General features: G+C 60.7%; 2 protein-coding genes across 8 annotated transcripts; both read right to left on the bottom strand.

Moving 5' to 3' along the window:
• Positions 1-546: 546 nt before the first annotated feature.
• On the bottom strand, positions 547-2716 carry AP5S1 (adaptor related protein complex 5 subunit sigma 1). 2 transcript variants are annotated; one of them, XM_040981015.1, is made up of 3 exons: positions 2311-2704; positions 1811-1981; positions 547-1051 (listed from the first exon to the last, which is right to left on the bottom strand). In XM_040981015.1, exons 2-3 carry the CDS (start codon positions 1975-1977, stop codon positions 625-627), a joined length of 594 nt encoding a protein of 197 aa, XP_040836949.1. In that variant the 5' UTR covers positions 1978-1981; positions 2311-2704; the 3' UTR covers positions 547-624. The 2 variants fall into 2 exon arrangements, with proteins under 2 accessions (XP_040836949.1, XP_040836950.1); XM_040981016.1 differs by having other exon boundaries at positions 772-1047; positions 2311-2716.
• A 5611-nt stretch (positions 2717-8327) lies between these two features.
• CDC25B (cell division cycle 25B) lies at positions 8328-16802 on the bottom strand. 6 transcript variants are annotated; one of them, XM_040981009.1, is made up of 16 exons: positions 16548-16802; positions 15723-15841; positions 15081-15132; positions 13394-13435; positions 13261-13297; positions 12932-13057; positions 12690-12812; positions 12449-12580; positions 11939-12019; positions 11664-11843; positions 11478-11573; positions 11021-11083; positions 10780-10878; positions 10457-10590; positions 9617-9728; positions 8328-9494 (listed from the first exon to the last, which is right to left on the bottom strand). In XM_040981009.1, exons 1-16 carry the CDS (start codon positions 16715-16717, stop codon positions 9354-9356), a joined length of 1707 nt encoding a protein of 568 aa, XP_040836943.1. In that variant the 5' UTR covers positions 16718-16802; the 3' UTR covers positions 8328-9353. The 6 variants fall into 6 exon arrangements, with proteins under 6 accessions (XP_040836943.1, XP_040836944.1, XP_040836945.1 ...); XM_040981010.1 differs by having other exon boundaries at positions 12449-12577; XM_040981011.1 differs by having other exon boundaries at positions 12449-12577; positions 15723-15799; positions 16548-16801.
• Between the last annotated feature and the right edge of the window lie 406 nt (positions 16803-17208).

The raw sequence follows: 17208 nt of genomic DNA, 5'->3' as shown, positions 1-17208 counted from the left end.
GAGACAGAGGCCTTGGAAGAACCTCAGAGGGGAACCTTGGCCCACAACACTGCAGGCACCCCGCTGGGGCCACCCAAGCAGCCTGCATTTGTCCACAACCCAGAGACAGGCTGCCGTTGCAAGCCCCTGCCTTTAATCCAAGGTGAAGAGTGTTGCACAGACCTGTACGGTCCCCAGCTGGCCCCTCTGGCCCCACAGAGGGAGTTCACGGTGCATGAGTTCTGACTGGCTCCAGGGGCAGGGGCTGCACAGGCACTCCGCTGGACAGCAGGCACATTTCTGAACAGCGGCCGGCAGAAGATACACGGGGTTCTGGCTGACCACAACCTGTGTGAGTGCCCAGCAGGGTCAGGGCCTGAGGCAGAGAGGAACTCTGAGACCTGTGTCATGCTGTGATCACTGCGGGCTGAGGGGGCTGTGAAGGAGGGATGTGGCCAACACAATAACACAGACACTAGAACAAGTCACACACAACAGGGTGCTCTGACCCCACCCACCCAAGGACAGGCCCTGTGCCCCCTCCGCCCTCTGTCTGGCTCCCCTGTAGTCAGTCTGGGAGTGGCTGGACAGGAGACAGACGCTGGCATCCCCTGGCTGCGCAGGAAGCCCCATCCTGGCGAGCAGTCAGCGGGGCCAAGAGGCACTGAACTCCTTCTCCAGGACCTGGATGAACTGGTCGTTGAGGAAGAGCAGCTGCCCATGGGGCAGGAAGCGTGAGAGGAGGCCCTCGATGCGGTCAGCCCGCAGCAGGAGGTTGGTGCCTGTGGTCAGCAGCTTCAGGTGGTCGAGGAGGAGGCGGGCCAGCAGCCGGAGCGTGCTCTCAGCCAGCAGCAGGTTGTCATGGGCGTCCAGCACCAGGGTGAACCCTAAAGACAGCACACCCAACCACAACACTGTCCGCCGCTCCAGGAAAGGGTCCCCTGCCGCCAGGCGGAAGGCTCCAAATGGGGCCTCGGGCAGGAACACTGGCTCCTCGGAGACTTGGGCCTGAAGGTCCGCGGTGGGCCGGCCAGATGCCTGCTGCTGCAGTTGGCACATGGTGTCCACCTGCCTGGGGAGAGTGGGTGGGTCAGCCTGCAGGGGACAAGCCTGGGAAGGCTCCTATAATACCGACTGCTGCCACCCCTGGAGTAGGGTGCTACCTAGACCCTCAGTCTCAGGAGAGGAGACAGGGCCCAGAGCCAGACCATGCCCCGTGGCCCAGACAAGGCAGGGTCTGACCTCGCCTGGACAAGAGCAGCAAGGAGAATCAACAGCACTGCCGAGCCTCTCTACCCTCCCCCCAGCCCAGGACGGGCGGGAAAATGTGCCACTGACCAAACCACCTTCCATCTGAGCCATGCACTCACCAAGGACATGGCATGGCAGGGGCTGGCACAGCGCTCACCGCAGAAGGCAGCGGGAGGCAGAAGTCTCTGGCACCTGCTTGATCCCTGTGGTCGGGGCTGGGCCAGTCCAGGGCTGGCTACCACAGGCTGGAAGTACCAGTGCGTTCTCTCTTTGTGGGACCCTCCTAAAGCCTGCAGGCACACTAAAGGTCCTGATAGGTCTCAGGCGCGGCATGTTGGCCTGCCTACACTCAGAGCTCCGTGTGGCTGTGTAACCTTTTGCAGGGCAGGGTTCCTAAGCCCCCCTGTACCTCAGTTTAATCTGTGCCACTAGGCACAGCACCTATCTGAAAAGCATCTCTGAGCATCCCATGGGTTAACAGACTGGTCTGCCTAGCATGAACCTCCAGGTGCCACAGACACTATGATGTCGTGCCAGATCACAGCCAGATCACACCCCTCGCACAGCCAAGGCTCGTTACCTGGCCACGGCCAACATCTGCTCCTTGCGGAGGAGCCTGTCCGCCCCTGCAGCACGCGGCCGCCAGTCCTCGGCTGAGTCCTCAGCCCCGAAGACGCGGGAGTAGAGCACTCGGCAAAGCCCGGCGTCCGAGGCCCGCACGGTGTGGATGAGGAAGGCGTGCACCATGGCTCTGGAGGAAACGGAGAGGGGTGCATGGGGCGGGAGGGGGTGCATGGGGCGGGAGGGGGTGCATGGGGCGGGAGGGGGTGCATGGGGCGGGAGGGGGTGCATGGGGCGGGAGGGGGTGCATGGGGCGAGAGGGGCCCAGCAGGGACCATCCCCCCCCCCCGGGACCCCTGAACCACGGCAGTGGGGGACGACATGGGCGAAGCTCAAACTACAAGATGACTAGCCCGAGGTTCTGCAACAGTATCCATGTCGTGAGAGGGAAAGAAGGCGCGGGGAAGCGGGCCCGAAGCGCCACCTGCTCCCGGAACCGGGATCCCATCAGCAACTCACTCAAACTCCACGGAAGGGATGTGCTGGAAATTGTTTCAAAACGCAGACAAACGGGGCGTCCGGCTGGCCCGTGGCGACGGACACACAGTGGGCGCACAAGAGGCTAAACACACGGTCTCCACGGGCTCAAGAGGAAGGTTCGCGAAGCGGCTCAGGGACAATACGTCCACGCGCTGACTCCCGGCGACCTCCTCGCCCAGCCGCGGCCGGACGCCCGACGCGTCATCAGTCCTCGCCGCGCGTCCCCCAGGCCTCCCAGGTCGTGGCGAAGCCTCCTGACGTCACGGCCTCACTCACCCTGTGTCGCAAGGCACTTCGGGGATGGTAGTTTCTTACTCCAGGCAGGCCGGCCCGGGCCGCTGCCCTCGGCGGAAAGAACGCAGTGGCGGCAGCGCGCAGGCCGTGGACGCCGGACCGGGTGGGTGCGCCCTTGGCCCGGTGCGCGCGGTCGCCTGGCTCCCAGTTCCTGCGCCTCAGGCGCGGTGATGAAGCCCCGGGAGCGGCGAGCCTGGAGCCCGGGAGCCCTGCACCCGCTAGGGGCCGCGCGTGCGGGACGGAGCACTGACACCGCTATACCCCAGAGCCCCAGGGCTCTTAGAATGCTGGCTCCCGGCCCTTGCGTGTGGACAAGCTGAGCCGAGAGCACTCAGCTGGCATAGGCACTTGTGTGCTGCGCGGGTTCCAGCAGCGGGGTTACACTTGGGCTCAGATTGGCATAGAAGGATCCTGACTCTGTCCCCGTCAGGATTTCAGCTGTGTTGAGCCCCACTTCACTGGCCTGAGCCGCTTGTTAGAGCTGAGCCTGGGTTCCTTTCACACTCCCATCTCCACCCCTTGCTTGGCTTGGGGTGTGGAGGGGCTACAAAGGTGTGATGAAGGGGTTCGTGCCAAGGCCAGCAGGATGGGTCAACTGCTCCGCTTCCCATCCAGCTCCCGGCTTGTGGCCCAGGAAGCAGCGGGGGACAGCCCAATGTCTTGGGACCCTGCACCCGCGCGGGAGATCTGGAAGCAGCTTTGGCGGTTGCAGTCATATGGGGAGTGAGCCGCTGGATAAAAGCTCTTTCTCTCTGTCTCTCCTTTCCTCTCTATTAAATCTGATTTCAAATAAAATCTTAAAACACAAAAGACTCCCAACTTAGGGTCTTGGCCTAGTGATGTTTGGAGCCCCCAAGGCCTGCCTCTGCCTAGCCGCACTACCTCCCCTGCCACCCCACTGAACTGCTTCAGCTTTGGTCACCCGCCCCAACACACACACACACACACCCCGGCTGCTCCCTCCCCCACTTCCTGACCCTTGGAGACATGCTCAGACCAGCTGCAGGAGAGGCCTTTGTGCCCAGGTGGTGTCCTCTGCCCTGGGTGGAGGCCTGTGCTCTGGGAGGAAGTCTCCCAGCCTCCACGACCCAGGCAATGCCAAGAGAGGAAGGACTCTTGAGCTGAGACACTTGGGAAAGCAGGGCATGTGATCCAGCTGGCAGTCCTGGCCACAGCCCGTAGGCATTGTGACCAAAGGTAGACCACAGGCACGTTAGCAGCAGGGAGGGCGGGTACAGGAGCAGGAGGACCTTCAATATTGGCTCATTTCCTGTCCCCTGCTCAGTATCTGTTGCTGGCAGAGGGTTTGTGTTTGCTGCCGATTACAGCACAGAGCTGGCCAAGGGCTCTGGCTGCTGGGGGCCCAAGCTGGGTTTCTGAGCCCTGCCTATACCCGGTCTCAGCTGGCAGGATGAGCCTCTGTGAGGCATCCTGAGACACACAAGGAGACAGGGCACCTGGCTTGATGGGCCTCTCCCTGTCCTGCCCCCATCCTTGCTGACTGTGGGCAGTTGCCCTAGCTCTCCTGCATCTCCAATCCAGCCTGTGGCCCCGGTGCCCACCCCCTGAGACGGGGAGCTCCCTCCCCTGATGAGCCCCACTAGCTTTGGGCGGTCTGAGACACCAGACAGGTGAAGCCACCTCTCCTCCTGCTGTGGATTCTTGCAACAATGACCCCGGCAGCAATGTCCAGCCACTTCTTCCGGACCAAAGCAGGACCTGAGGAGGAAGAGATGGAATCTATTTTTGAGCATCAGCAGGTTGGGCTCAAGGAGCTGCCCCAGAGCAAAGTCAGGCAGTTTTGTCTTTACCTCTTCCCTGCCCCATCACAGACCTGGTGCAGCTGGCCAGCCTCAGTGCTCTAAAGCCGGCCTCCTGGTGCTGCTCCTCGTCAGGGGAGGAAGCCTCCATCTGCCCCTCAGGCTGCTCTTTTTCCACCTCCCTGGCCTCTGGCCCCGGCAGCCTCCTGCCCTGAGTGCTTCCCCCAACCCCAACCCTTTGAGGCAGGGCGTCATTACTCCCATTTCACGGTGAGGAAGCTGAAGTCCCGAGAGGTGACATCGCTTTACAGAAGTTGCTGGAACAAAGTCAGGAGGCTGCTCATGGTCCTCCCCCAGGGAGAGGTCATCAGCCTTTCCCACTTCTGCACCCCCACAACCCTGGGTGCCCCCTTCCCACGCCAGGCAGGCTCCACTGACAGCCTGCCCCGGCGTGCCCCAGCCCAACCCCCTCCCTTTGGGGAAATGGTCTTGGCTGGGCCCCAGGAGGACAAGGCCATACGTGATTTGTCCTTTCAAACAGCCGCGCTTCCTGGAGGGCTGCGATCCAGCAGGCCCCACGAGGCCGCCTCCGCCCAGCCACGTGAGGCCCCTTCCCCTCCCGCTGACTCAGAGCCTGGCAGTGTGGGCAAGGGCCACCCGCCCCAGTGCCTTGGCAGCAGGGCAGATTCCTCCGCTGTGGGGAGGGTAGGAACGCGTCTCCCCTTTACAATGGGGGACTGGCGCATGCCCTGCATGCTTGGAAGCTTTTATGCCAGCAGCAACCTCAGGGACCAATCCTCACTGCTTCCAGGGTCCAGAGGGTCGCAGACCTCATGTGAGCTGCACTCTGCACCCCAACCTGTGCAGGGAGAGTGGGGGACCCATGTGTTCAGCGGCAAAGTCCTCTAGCCACAGTCAGTTCACTAGAGAGTGGAAGACGGTGGCCAATGGGAAGGCCCAAGCCAGTGAGCTCCCAAGAGTCACTTGGATTTTTTTTTTAGAAGAATCTGGTTTGAGGGAAAAACAAACACAAACAAACAAAAAACAGGACAAAGACTAATATTGCCTCGTTCTTCAACATGGGAGAGTCAGAAGGGAGGCAGGGTGGAAGGTGCTGTTGCTGCCATGGGACAGTGCGGGAGCTCGCCACTTGGCTGTGGACAGCAGTCGGATCAAGAAGGGAAGTGGAATGTATTGCTTGTGGTGAAAATGTGGAGAAATGGCACTTACAGTGTAGGGCCTTGGAGACACCCTGCCCCAGCTGTCCTCTCCGGGTGGCTGCCTGGCTCAATCTGTGAACAGTCCCAAAGAGTCTGTCCCAGGAAGGTGACTGGGCCTCTGGGTGGGCTGTTCCTTAACTGCACACATTTGTCAACTCCCAGAGCCGCACACCCCAAAGGCTTTTACTGCATGGAAATTATACCTTGGGGCAGGTGTTGGGCATTGTAGATGAGACACGGAGGGAGAGGCATGCCACCCACATCTCAGTGCCGGGATTGCAGTCGCACTCCCAGCTCCAGTTGCCAGCTTCCTGGGACCTCCACCTGCAGTGTCACATCTTGTATGGGTGCTACTGCTTCGTGTTCCCGCTGCTCTGCCTGACACAGTTCTTTGCTCATGCGCCTGGCAACAGCAGGGGAGGAAGGTTACTCACATGGGAGACCCGACTGGAGCATCAGGCCTCTGGCCTTGGCCTAGCCTAGCCCTGGCTACTGTGGTCATTTGGCAAGCGAGCAGTTGCTTCTTTCCATCTCTCCCTCTCTTTCAATCTTTAAAAAATATTCATTCCAACTTCCTGTTGTAGACTCTGGGAGGCCTCAGGTGGCAACTAAAGTGAATAGCTAGCTTCCTGCCAGCGGCCACGGTGGGCATCTGGGGAATAAAGCAGTCAGTGATAATGCCAGCATGGGAGGCAGCAGCGATGGCTCATAGGGCTGAGCTCCTGCCGCCCACATGAGATCTGTGCTGTTCCGCAGCCTTGATCTCACAGGCACCGGGGACTGAACCGTGGACGGAAGGTCCTCCTTTCCACCTCTGCCTCTCCAATAATGTGTTTAAGTTAAAATGTAAGATTTATTTTTATCAGACAGGCAGATTTAGAGCGAAAGAGACAGAAAAAAAAATCTTCCATCCACTGGTTTACTCCCCAAAATGGCTGGGCCAGAGCTGAGCCTACCCGGAGTCAGGAGCCGGGAGCTCTTCCAGGTCTCCTACGCGGGTGCAGGGTTCTGAGGCTTTGGGTCATCCTTGACTGCTTTTCCAGGCCACAAACAGGGAGCTGGATGGGAAGTGGAGCAGCCAGGATACAAACTCGTGCCCATATGGGACTGCAGTGCTTGCCAGGCGTAGATTTAGTCACCTGTAGTTCATGCACAAGGGCAAAGCACCACGACTTGTGGGAGGCCAGACTTGTGGCTGCCTCTGGAGAGGGGAGACAGGGAGGGAGCAAGAGGGAGCCTGAAGATGCCGTCGCCACCCTCTGTCTTAGCTGTGCTCTGGACTGGAGATGCTTCCATTTCAAAAGAAAACATTCCTTCCTGACGTTTGTCACTGCTGTTACCCATGAGCCACTCTGAGGATAAAGTGGATATCAACCCTTTCCTCCCACCCCACTCTCAGCCAGGCACGGACCAGCACCCAGCACCTGTGCCTGCTCAGCTGCTCCTGACCATGGAGCCAGCGTGGCTGCTCCAGGACTCCTCGCATTCCTGCCTCGCCTAGGGACAAAGCAAAACAACCTTTAAAGCTGGCTGGCAGCCCGGGGTGTTTAACTGCCTCCAGGCCTGGTCTCAAAGGGATGTGGTTCCCTTTAAAAGGATTCAGGAAGAAAGTTACAGCTTCCCAAGCTGGGGGCGGAGAGCCATGGATAATGGAATGCCTGAACTCTGCACAGGACAGAGGGAATTCCACCAGAGCTGGACCCCGTGAGGTCCCTAGGGCACCCCCTTTCCCAGCCCCTCAGCCTTACTCTTAGAATTTCGCTTCCTGGCTTAACCAAGACTGTACCTCTCCTGTTGTCTGCCAAATAAATCCAATCTACTGGGCTTAGCGTATCTAAAATCTAAAAGCATCTGTGTGTACCTTGAGGGTGGGTTTTGATGGGAAGAGCCGGGCGTGACCTCCAGCACTTGGCATGAGGCCTGGGTTCTATAGGAACTCAGCATTTTCCTCCTCCTGTGGCCTGATGTGGGTGGCACCAACCACTCTCACCCCCCACCTCGTTGGTCCGGGACCAAGGTAGTAGGCCCCCAGGGCCAGCTAGACCGCCCATGTCTCCTTGCTGCGAGGCCTCAGCTGGGCCTCCCCCGAGTGCTCAGCCTTGATCCATGAAACTGAGAGGGTGGACATGCACACTGTGGCTCGATGGAGCCCTACCCAGCTGCCAGCTTATTTCCACCCACATCCACGGCCCTCTTGCTGTCACCTGTCAGAAGAGGGAGGCTTCTGGAGCAAACTTGAGAGCTACACCAAGCACGCTCCATTGGCTTAGCCCTCTGAGTCTGTGAGTGAAGACCCTGCCTCTGGGACAAGCTGGAGACAGGTCCAGTGCTCCTCAAATGCGGCCTGGGAGTCCAGAGTGCCTTTTGGAAATGGCCTCTACCTTCACATCTGCAGAATGGGCTGGATGACCTTTGCACTCTCTGCTGCCACCAGTGCGTGGTCACCCCCTGCCCAGTCTCAGCTGCAGCATACACAGGACTCTACTGCACGGAGCCTGTGCGAAGGGAGTCCCTCTGCTCCCCTGGTGCGGGGTCCAGGAAGGCCAACTCCAGAAGCATTGGGGCAGCCAATCAAAGAGGGGTAGATGAGACACAGCTTCGGCAGGAACGGCAGACACCATGAGGCCGTCCTCTTCCAGGAAGTCAGCTGAGCTGCCCCCAGCACCCTCATCCCGACTGCTGAGGTCTCGGCCAGGGCCCCGAGGGACACGATGCCAGCTGCTCCACTTGCACAGTGCTTTATTGAACCAAGGCCCTACAGATGGCTCACGGGGCCTCCAAGTGCAGCCCTTCCCATGTCTTTGAGATTCAGAGTCCAGAGCGGACTGCTTTAGCTGCTTCGATAACATTTCTTCTCACATATTCCCACCCCCTAAGTATCAAGATTTTTGTTCACACAGATAACACATATGGTCTTGTCACAAAATGCCTCTGGCCAGTGGGTATACGGTCACGACCACTCACCCATCCATCCATCCATCCTTCCATCTGTCCTTCCACCTGTGATGGGACAGCAGCAAGTCCTGACCACTTGAGCCCCAAGGCTCACGGCAGTGGGGGTGGGCTTGTGGGTCAGGACCCAGGATGCTCACAACCCTTGCTGGAGCCGCACAAGCTGGGGTCCAGGTGTATTTCTAACCCCAGCTGGACACGGGGAGCCCAAGCAGCCGGCCAACAGGTCCTGAGATGGGCCAAAGTCCCACAGGCAAACCAAGCACACAGCGGACACTGACACAGAAGCAAGTCACACACTCCTGCACTGAGGGATGGGGAAAAGGAACGGAGACAGGGGCCAGATGGCAGCCACGCGCACGCTTCCTGGAGACGGCAGGGCCAGCCCAGGCCCTGTGCACACTGGGTGGGGAGCTCAGCTCCTGGCTGCACCCAGCCTCAGTTGGGGCACACACAAAAGGACTACTGGACAGAAAGATACACTTCAACCAAAACAAGAAAGAGGACAGGAAATATGCTCCTGCTGGGCCCAAAACACTTCCTTCAAGCTGGCACTCCCCCAACTTAACTGACCCAACAGGCTGGGTTCTGCAAAGAGAGCGGTGGGGGTGCCAGGAGACATAACGCCAGTATAATGAGGGCATATGGAGAGACAGAGGGGGCAGGACAGACAGACAGGACCTCCCCCCATAGCACCTGGGGCCTCTGGTAGGCCCTCAGCCCTGCAGGGTCCCGGGCAGCTAGTGGCCAGGCCCTGCCAGGCAAGGAAGGGGCAGGCCCGAGGTGGGCGAAGGGTTCACTGCTCCTGCAACCGGCTACATAGCTCCCGACGGCTGCGTTCCCCGGCCCAGCTGCGCGTCTTGAGGCGGAAGGCCCTCAGCTCATCCTTGAAGGCCTCGTGGTGCATGGGTCGGTAGTCCTGGGGCTCACAGAAGTTCTAGAACAAAGTGGGCATGGTAGGGACAGTCTCCGTCAACTTGGGGGGGATGTGTCTCGCTCTCTTTCCCCCGGCTGAGCCCTTTCCCGCTGCGGCCGCCCCCCCACCCCCCACCATGGTACCGGGTGTTGTGGGAAAAACTCCTTGTAGCCGCCTTTTAGGATGTACATCTCAGGGTAGAAGAGGTTGGGGTAGTCGTTGGCAGCACGATCTCGCTCCCTGATGAAGCGGCACCTACACCAGCACCAGACACGGATGGGCTCAGAGCGGGCACATCGAGGGCAGGGTCCTGTGCCCACTCACATGCATGTGTTCATGTCAGTCTGACTACCAGCTACAATGGGGCTGGGAGATGTGGGGGAAGCAGGGCTGTGGACTGGAAGGTAGCAGACATCTCCCCAAGCCGGGCAGGAGCGAGGAAGGAGCAGACGTGAGTGGACAGAATGGGGAGACCTGGGGAGGACACAAGGCAGCAGCCAAGGACTCTCCCAGCGTCCAGGTGCAGGTGGGAGCCACGTGCCATTGCCCTGGAGTGGGGGAGAGCTGGGCAGCAGGCCAAAGGACTCCCCACGCTCCAGGCCAGGCTGCAGAGCCACTGGCATCAGAGGGACCAGGGCAGCGCCTGAATGGCAACAGAGACAGGAAAAGTACAAAGTGAGGAACCAGGTGCCATGGGCAGAAGGGGGCACTGAGGGGCATCTAACACCAGAAGGGTCTGTATCACTACAGGCCACCACCGGGTCCCTGGAGCCACCAGAATTAGAATCCGACCTGGTGGTGGTGGCAGCAATGGTGCAGAGGGGATGAGAGGCCCAACAGGGAGGAAGCCAGAGGGACACGGGGGAGGTGGTACCTGTGCCAATGACTCTAGGCCATTGGATGGGGCCCATCCCAAGGCCACCCCCACAGCCTCGAGGGAAGGCTGGAGCAGACCCAGGGAGCTGAGCAAAGCTGGGACTCACATGCGAGGGCCTCGCTCAGAGGAGAATTCACAGTGGAAGATGAGGATGATTCTCTTGTCCAGGCTACAGGGCACCATGGGGCTCTGCAGCAGGAAGGTCTCGGCATCCCGTTCCAGGGGCAAGTTCACGGCCGACTGTCAGAGGAGCAGGCTCAGGCCACAGCCTCAGACCCCCATCTCAGACTGAGCCCCACCTCTGGCTGGGCAGGGTCTTTGACCATGAGAAGGGACCACCCACCCGTGCCGATACACACCCAGCAATCTAAGTTGTCCTCTGGGCAGAGGACCTGATCCAAGTGGGTCCCTCCCAAGCACCCCACTCACCTTGATATGCCCGCCTTCATATTCATAAGGGTACCTGCAGTCTACAATCACAAACTTCTCCACGATGTTGCTGAATTTTCCCATCAACAGGGCCACCATCTGGAGGAGGCAATGGGAGGGGTGGGTGTCAATCCCAGCAGGTCAAGCCGACAGCCTTCCCGCTGGTCTAGCACATGCAGACCCAACCCTGGGCGTGGGCCAACAGCCAGTCGGCAGTTCCTTGTGCACCTGCCCTGCTCACCGTTTCTGGGGAGATGTACTTGAGATCTTGGTGTTTTCCATCCACAGTCTGCAGGAGGAAAGCCTGAAGGGAGGGGAGGAGCAGGTGAGATGGAGAAACCCAGATTACATCTGCTTTGGCTTCCAAGTACTCTCTGGTTCTCATAATACCTGCAAGACACCCTCTGGGTCTGACAGCTGGGAAGCAAGTTTATAAGCAGTAAGAGAATAAGAAGAGAAGGGCCGACTCCCTGCCATCTGTCTCATCACCCCAGTCCCTGTGTTCTCCCCAGCCCAGGAGGAGGCAGCACAGGGAGGCTCAGCTGGACATTAGTGGGTGTTTTCCAAAGCTGAGCTACAACAGGTGCCTGGACAGACTTCAAATGTGGTCCTTCTTAGGACCTTCAAGGACAAGAAGACACTAGGTGCGCCAGTGGCTCCTGGGCTAAGGGTGCACGATGCTCAAGCCACCATCATACCTTGGAGTAATCTCCAATGAGCCCCCGGTGGTCATTGTCCAGGATACTCTCAATCTCATCGTGACACAGGGACTTGGAGCGGAGGACGCGGGCTTTCTGGGAGGGGAGGGAGATGGTGGCCAGGGTGAGGGGCCAGCACTCCCTTTCCTATCCCGTGCGGAGAAGCCAACCCCACGAGGCACTCACGGGCTGCTGGGGTTCCCACGGCTCCTCCTTAGGTGGGGTGCCACTTCGACGCCGCTTGCTCTGAACCGGCACGTCCCTGTCCTGCGGCCGCTCCATCCTCTTAAGGATGGGCCGGATGACACTGCAGGGCATGGACGGAGAGCGGAAGAGCCGCTGGCACTTGCTGAACATGACGAGGTCCTGGCAGGGATGGCAGGTCAGTCAGAGCGACTGAGCCCACCCAGCTCCTGAAATCCCACCTAGAGAGGGAACAGCACCCCCAGCCCCAGGCACACCTGCTCCTCTTGCTTGTCCACAATCTTGACCAGTGGGGCGCTAATGAGACTCTCCATGCCTGGGGGCACTGCACTGTCATCCTGTGACCAAATTAGCAAGGATTGGGGACACCCATGGGGCACAGGCCAGATCCTTCCAACCCCAGGCCAGCACCCATGGGGCACAGGCTAAGCACCCCCAAACCCCAGGCCAGCACCCACGGGACACTGGCTAAACCCCCAAAACCCAGGCTAGCACCCATGGGGCACAGGCCAAACCCCTCCAACCCCAGGCCAGCAGCCTTCCCCGGCAGGCACAAGCTCTTTGGCTGCTGTGCATGTCCTGCCGGCCTCCCTCCATTCTAGCCCCAGCCGCCCACTCCTCCGATCAGTGAGGGATCAGACTTGACTCCGTAACCTTGAACTCCTCTGACACTGGAATGAGGCCAGACTTGCCCTAGGGGCTTGGATCTTTTCCCCATGGGAACTCCCAGCAAGGGGAGACATGGGCCTGGCAGGGCAAGGCTCTACCTTTAAGTCACTCTCCAGGATGTCCACAAATCCATCATCTTCCTCAGCAGTCCCTTGGACGGGAGTCAAGGAGGCCTGGGCCAGAGGACTCAGCTCTTCCATTTCCATCTTCTGCTCCGGGCTGAGATGCTGCTTGGAGACAAGGGGCCAAGCTGTCTGTGGGCTGGAGATCATGACAGCCCCCTCCCCTGGGCCTGGGGCTCAGGGACCCCCTCCCTCTACCAGGCTGCCTTCAAAGTACCATCAGATTGGGGGCCGAACTCGGCCTCTGGGTAAAGGCTTCTCGTCGGCTGGCCCATTCCGCAAGGGTCCGTATGGGGCTGGGATGTGTGGGCTTCCACGGCATCTTGAAGACAACCCCTTCCTGTGGGCAAGGGTAAGAGAAGTGATGTCAACCAAAGCCAGAGGACCGGCACCTGCCCCCTGCTCCCGGGCGGCAAGGAGTCTCCCTGGAGCTCGCCAGGTTGGGCCTTTGGAGCTCACATTCTCTTTGTCCTCCTCCAAGCTGCTGGCCGCGCAGCAGCCACCTGCCTCGCCTTTCCTCCAGCCATGCAGCGTTTGCGAGTTGGTGACATTGCGTAGCACGGGGCTGTGGCCCAGCAGCCTCACCTGGGAAACAGCAAGGGCAGAGGGCTGAAAGCTGTACCCACTTTCTCCAAGCCCTCTTCCAACCATCTCCCCAGCGCCTCAAAGAGCCCCACCCCGCCAGCCCAAGGACCCCCCAGCTGTGTCAACTCATCTCCTCCGTGGGAAGTGGCCCTGGGACTGCCTGGAGGGCCTTGGGCTTCCCCTGAGCCCCTGAGGACACTCACGGGCAAGGACTGGAAGCGTCTGATGGCAAACTGCTCGCTGCAAGCAAAGGAAATGGGCCAGTCAGGACAGGGAGAGCAGACGGGACTCAAGCCCTATGCCATTCCAGGGAAACACAAGGCCAAGGGCACTTACCTCCGGATGACCCGGCTGGCTGCCTGGATGACCTGTTCAAACCTGGGGGAGAGAAGGGGCCCCTGCAGCCCATCACCCGCCTCCAGTCACAGAGTCCAGGGGTAATGCCAGCCAGAGGGAGGGGAGGCGGGGAGAGGGGAGCGCTTGAGGCCAGTGGGGCCCAGGTACTGCAGAGGGGGCAGCTCAGAGGCAGTCTGGGGTTTGAAAGGCTGCTCTGAATAGACAAGGGCCCAGAGAATGGCCGTGTAGGAGACAGCTGGGGCAGGTCGAAGGGTCGTTGAGGCGTCACCAAGGCAACAGTCTCGCCAGCCTGCACGCAGGCCTTCCACCTGTATGCAAATCACCTCAGTGGGGGCCATATGGCCACCAGGCAAGGCATCCATCCATCCCATGACAACAGGCTGTGGGCACCCAGCAATGGGCATCCTCCAGGGCCTGTATGTCAGTGAGGCCTGGGGTGGAGCTGGCCTGACGCCCCCTCCCCCGTGGCCAGTGGACTCCCCCGTGACCTCTGTGTGGGGTCACATCCTCTCCTCCCTCCTATGGAATTTTCTAGGATCCAGCTTCTGTCTCCAACCCCTCCTCCTGCCTTAGAGGAGGCCAGCAGGCAAGGAATTCCAGCAGATGTTCCTTCTGAGGCCAGGGCGAAGGCTTCTGGATATGAGCCCCACCCCTAGCAATGTGACCAGAGACCACCTGCCATGCCAAGCTTTTGTGCACACACACACACAGCCTCTTTCTGAGAAATTCTGTGTAACCGCCACAGCAGGTGCAGGGCAGGGTGGAGGGGGCATGCGGGCCCCAAGTGATGCCCCACCCCCACCAGAGGAAGGGCTGTGCCCAGCCACGGGCATCCAGGTTGATCCAGCTCATTAGCTAGGTCTTCAATCTGCACCTGGGCCAGGGCTCAGGGGTGGGGGGTGGGGGGGACGGTGAGGCAAGGACAGTTCCACCTCAGCCACCCCCAACTCTCTCTCCATTTCCTGTTTGTGTACAAACGCTTCAACCCAGCCCAGTCTGATCAAAGGCAACAGAGAGGAAAGACAGTCACAGCCGTCACTGCCCTAAACCCACAGTCAAGAGTCCCCAGCCCGGGCGAGGGATGCTCAGCTGCCCCTACTAACGACTGGCAGCTGCTCCACCTGCTTGGGTCCTCACAGCTGGACGGGAACAGCTGTGTCATGGAAGGCATTACTCCTGCCCCCCGCCCCAACACACACTACGGGAGGCATGTGGCCTGAGCAGGGACCACCAGCTCTCTGTCCATTCCCTCGCACACAAAGGGGCTGGCCGGTGGGCCAAGTGTCTGAAGCCTAGGGCTAGACCCAGTCTGTAAGCAGCTGCCATTTGTATGGCATTGGGGCGAATGGCAGTTTTGAATTAACTGGAACATATTTCATAGCTTAAAATCAAGTGTGGAGGCAGAAAAGGCAAACGGCACACACATCCGGCTTTGTTTGCACAGACCAGGGGCTATCTGGGGTCCAGCAGCTACTGCTCCCGGGCGGGGAAACGGGTCCCTACCGGCCTTGGTCCTGAGGCCAAGAGGAAGGTCAGCAAGACCCCTGTATGGGCAGCTCAAGGAGGGTATCCACTTTCCCAGGCCTTTCCAGTGAGTGTAGTGGGCCAGTACTGGCCCTCCCCACCCCACCCCCGCCAGTGCAGGGCTCCACCAGCATCTACTCACTTCTGCTCTGCCACCTGGGGGTCCACAGGGCTGGGTGAGTCCATGCAGAGACCTGCAAGCATGGAGGGCCTGAGCGTGAAAGCTGTCCCATGTCCTATACCTTTCCCCCACCAGGTCTCAGGGAGGGGAAGAAATCCCATTTCTACTTGCCGCCTGGATGACACACACCCTGTTCCCCAAAAGGGACAGGACTCCCCTCCCTGTTACTATGGAAACTCCTCTGTTCCATATGTGTGTAAACCACAGGGCTTACTAAGCATTTTGTCTCCATCGGGCTTAAAATAACTTGTTCTAGAAGAGATTATGGCTTTCTAAGGGAAAAGCTACAGGCTCAGAACACTCGGAGGACCAACAAACTCCAGCCTCTGGCGGCTCGCAGGTGGGGCTGGCGCCTGGTTTCACATAGGTGAGCTCTGTTTGCCTCGGAGGGCCCCACCCTCCCACCCACTCCACCGCCGGTCTGGGCTGGGTGGGGTGGGTCCACCAAAGGCGTGTCTTCCTCCCAGTGCCTTTGCCCAGGGCCAGGCGGGAAGCCTTCTAGGGCACTCCAGGTAGTGGGAAGAATGTTAATCTGATTCGGGAGGGAGAGCATGAACCCCACCCCAAAACTCAGACCTCCCGGGGGGCACCTGTGGGTCTCACCTGCGTCAGAAGATTCCGAAGAGTCGGAAGAGCACTCTGACGTCCGGCGGGACATGGACAGGCGTGCCAGGCGGCTGCTGCGTAAGAGCAGGCTCCCTGCAGGGCTCCTTGGGGTCTCACTGGGCAGGGAGGAGGGGCCCAGGAGAGCAAGAAGGTGAATTCGGGCTTCAGGCTGGCCAGTCCCCCCTCCTCCCCCTGCCGCTCCAGGTCCCCCACCTGCTCCTCAAGCCCAGGCAGGCTCATTCCCCACCATGCTTGGCTTAGGAAAGGCCCTCCCAAGTGGCTCGGGAGTTGTCACTGGGCGGGAGCAAGGGGCCTGGGCTAGGGGGTCAGTGGGGTAGCCCAGGGAGCGCTTCCTCCCCTCTGCCCCCACCCCATCCCCATCCAGGGCCATCTTGCAGAAAACGGCCCAGGCCTGGGTCTCTAATGCTGCTGTAGGAGGCAGCCGGCTCACTTAGGGAGCTGCTCCAGGGTCACTCACCTGACCCTGGGGGCAGAAGCATGGGGGGAAGGGTGCAGGGTGATGGGCTTGTGAGAACCCCTACTACCAGCCTCCACTCCCCCCTCCCGGCTCGATATGCCCCGCCTGGGGGAAAATGGAGGAGACCTGGGCCGACTTTCAGGAGGCAGCGTGGTGGAGGCACGGGGGTCTAGGATGGGCTGAGGTGACGCAGACCCAGAAAAGATCACTCGAGGGGGGCTGTCGGCCCCGGTCCCGGGGCCCCCGAAGCAGAGGCAGGGCCTCGCCCTGTGCCACCCCCGCGGACTGCGGTCTGGGTCCGTCGCCCACCCACCCCTCGTCCAGCCTCTTTGGGGACGTCCTACCTGCCGAGCCCGGCCAGGTCGTGCATGGTCTTGGTGAGGGTGGTGACCGGCGAGGAAGCGACCGCGCGCTCCGGAGAACCCAGCCGCAGGCCCGGGAGGTGGCCCGGGCGCGGGGCGCCCTCGTGCACGCGGGCCGGACTGAGGGTCGAGCATGCTGGCGGCACCTCCATCGCGCCGGGGCGCCGGCTAGGGAGCCGGGGTTGAAGTGGAGGGGGCAGGGAGCGGGTCCGGGGTTGGGGGAAGGGAAGGAGGGAGGAAGCGCAGTAGGGCCGGGAGTCAGGGAGGAGAGGGATGCGGGGAGGGTGGGGAGGGGTGAGGGACGCGGGACTCCGACACCAGTCCGGGAAGCCTCTGCTTGCAGCTGCCACCTCCACTCCTTATATATTCGAAAAATAACAGCGGCCGCGCCGCCGGACGCCACCAATGGGGGCGCGGGTTCGAGGAGGGCGGACCCGGAGGCGGGGCCCGCGGCGCGCGGCGTGGAGGCTGGACCGGCCCGCCCAGCCCGGCTCGGCTCCCGGCCTCGGGTGGAGCGGAGGAATCGGGGCTCATCGCACGGCCTACTCGCCGCCCCGGAGCGGCCCTGCCGAGTCCCGGCCTGGGCACAGGGCTTGCAGCCTCACCCCAGCTAAGCCGGCAGCAGCTCCGGGCGAGCGCTCGG

The sequence above is a fragment of the Ochotona curzoniae genome, unplaced genomic scaffold (genome assembly GCF_017591425.1).
Source record: "Ochotona curzoniae isolate NIBS_2020 unplaced genomic scaffold, NIBS_Ocur_1.0 contig_3520, whole genome shotgun sequence".
Lineage (NCBI taxonomy): Eukaryota > Metazoa > Chordata > Mammalia > Lagomorpha > Ochotonidae > Ochotona > Ochotona curzoniae.
This window is presented reverse-complemented; position numbering and strand designations above follow the sequence as displayed.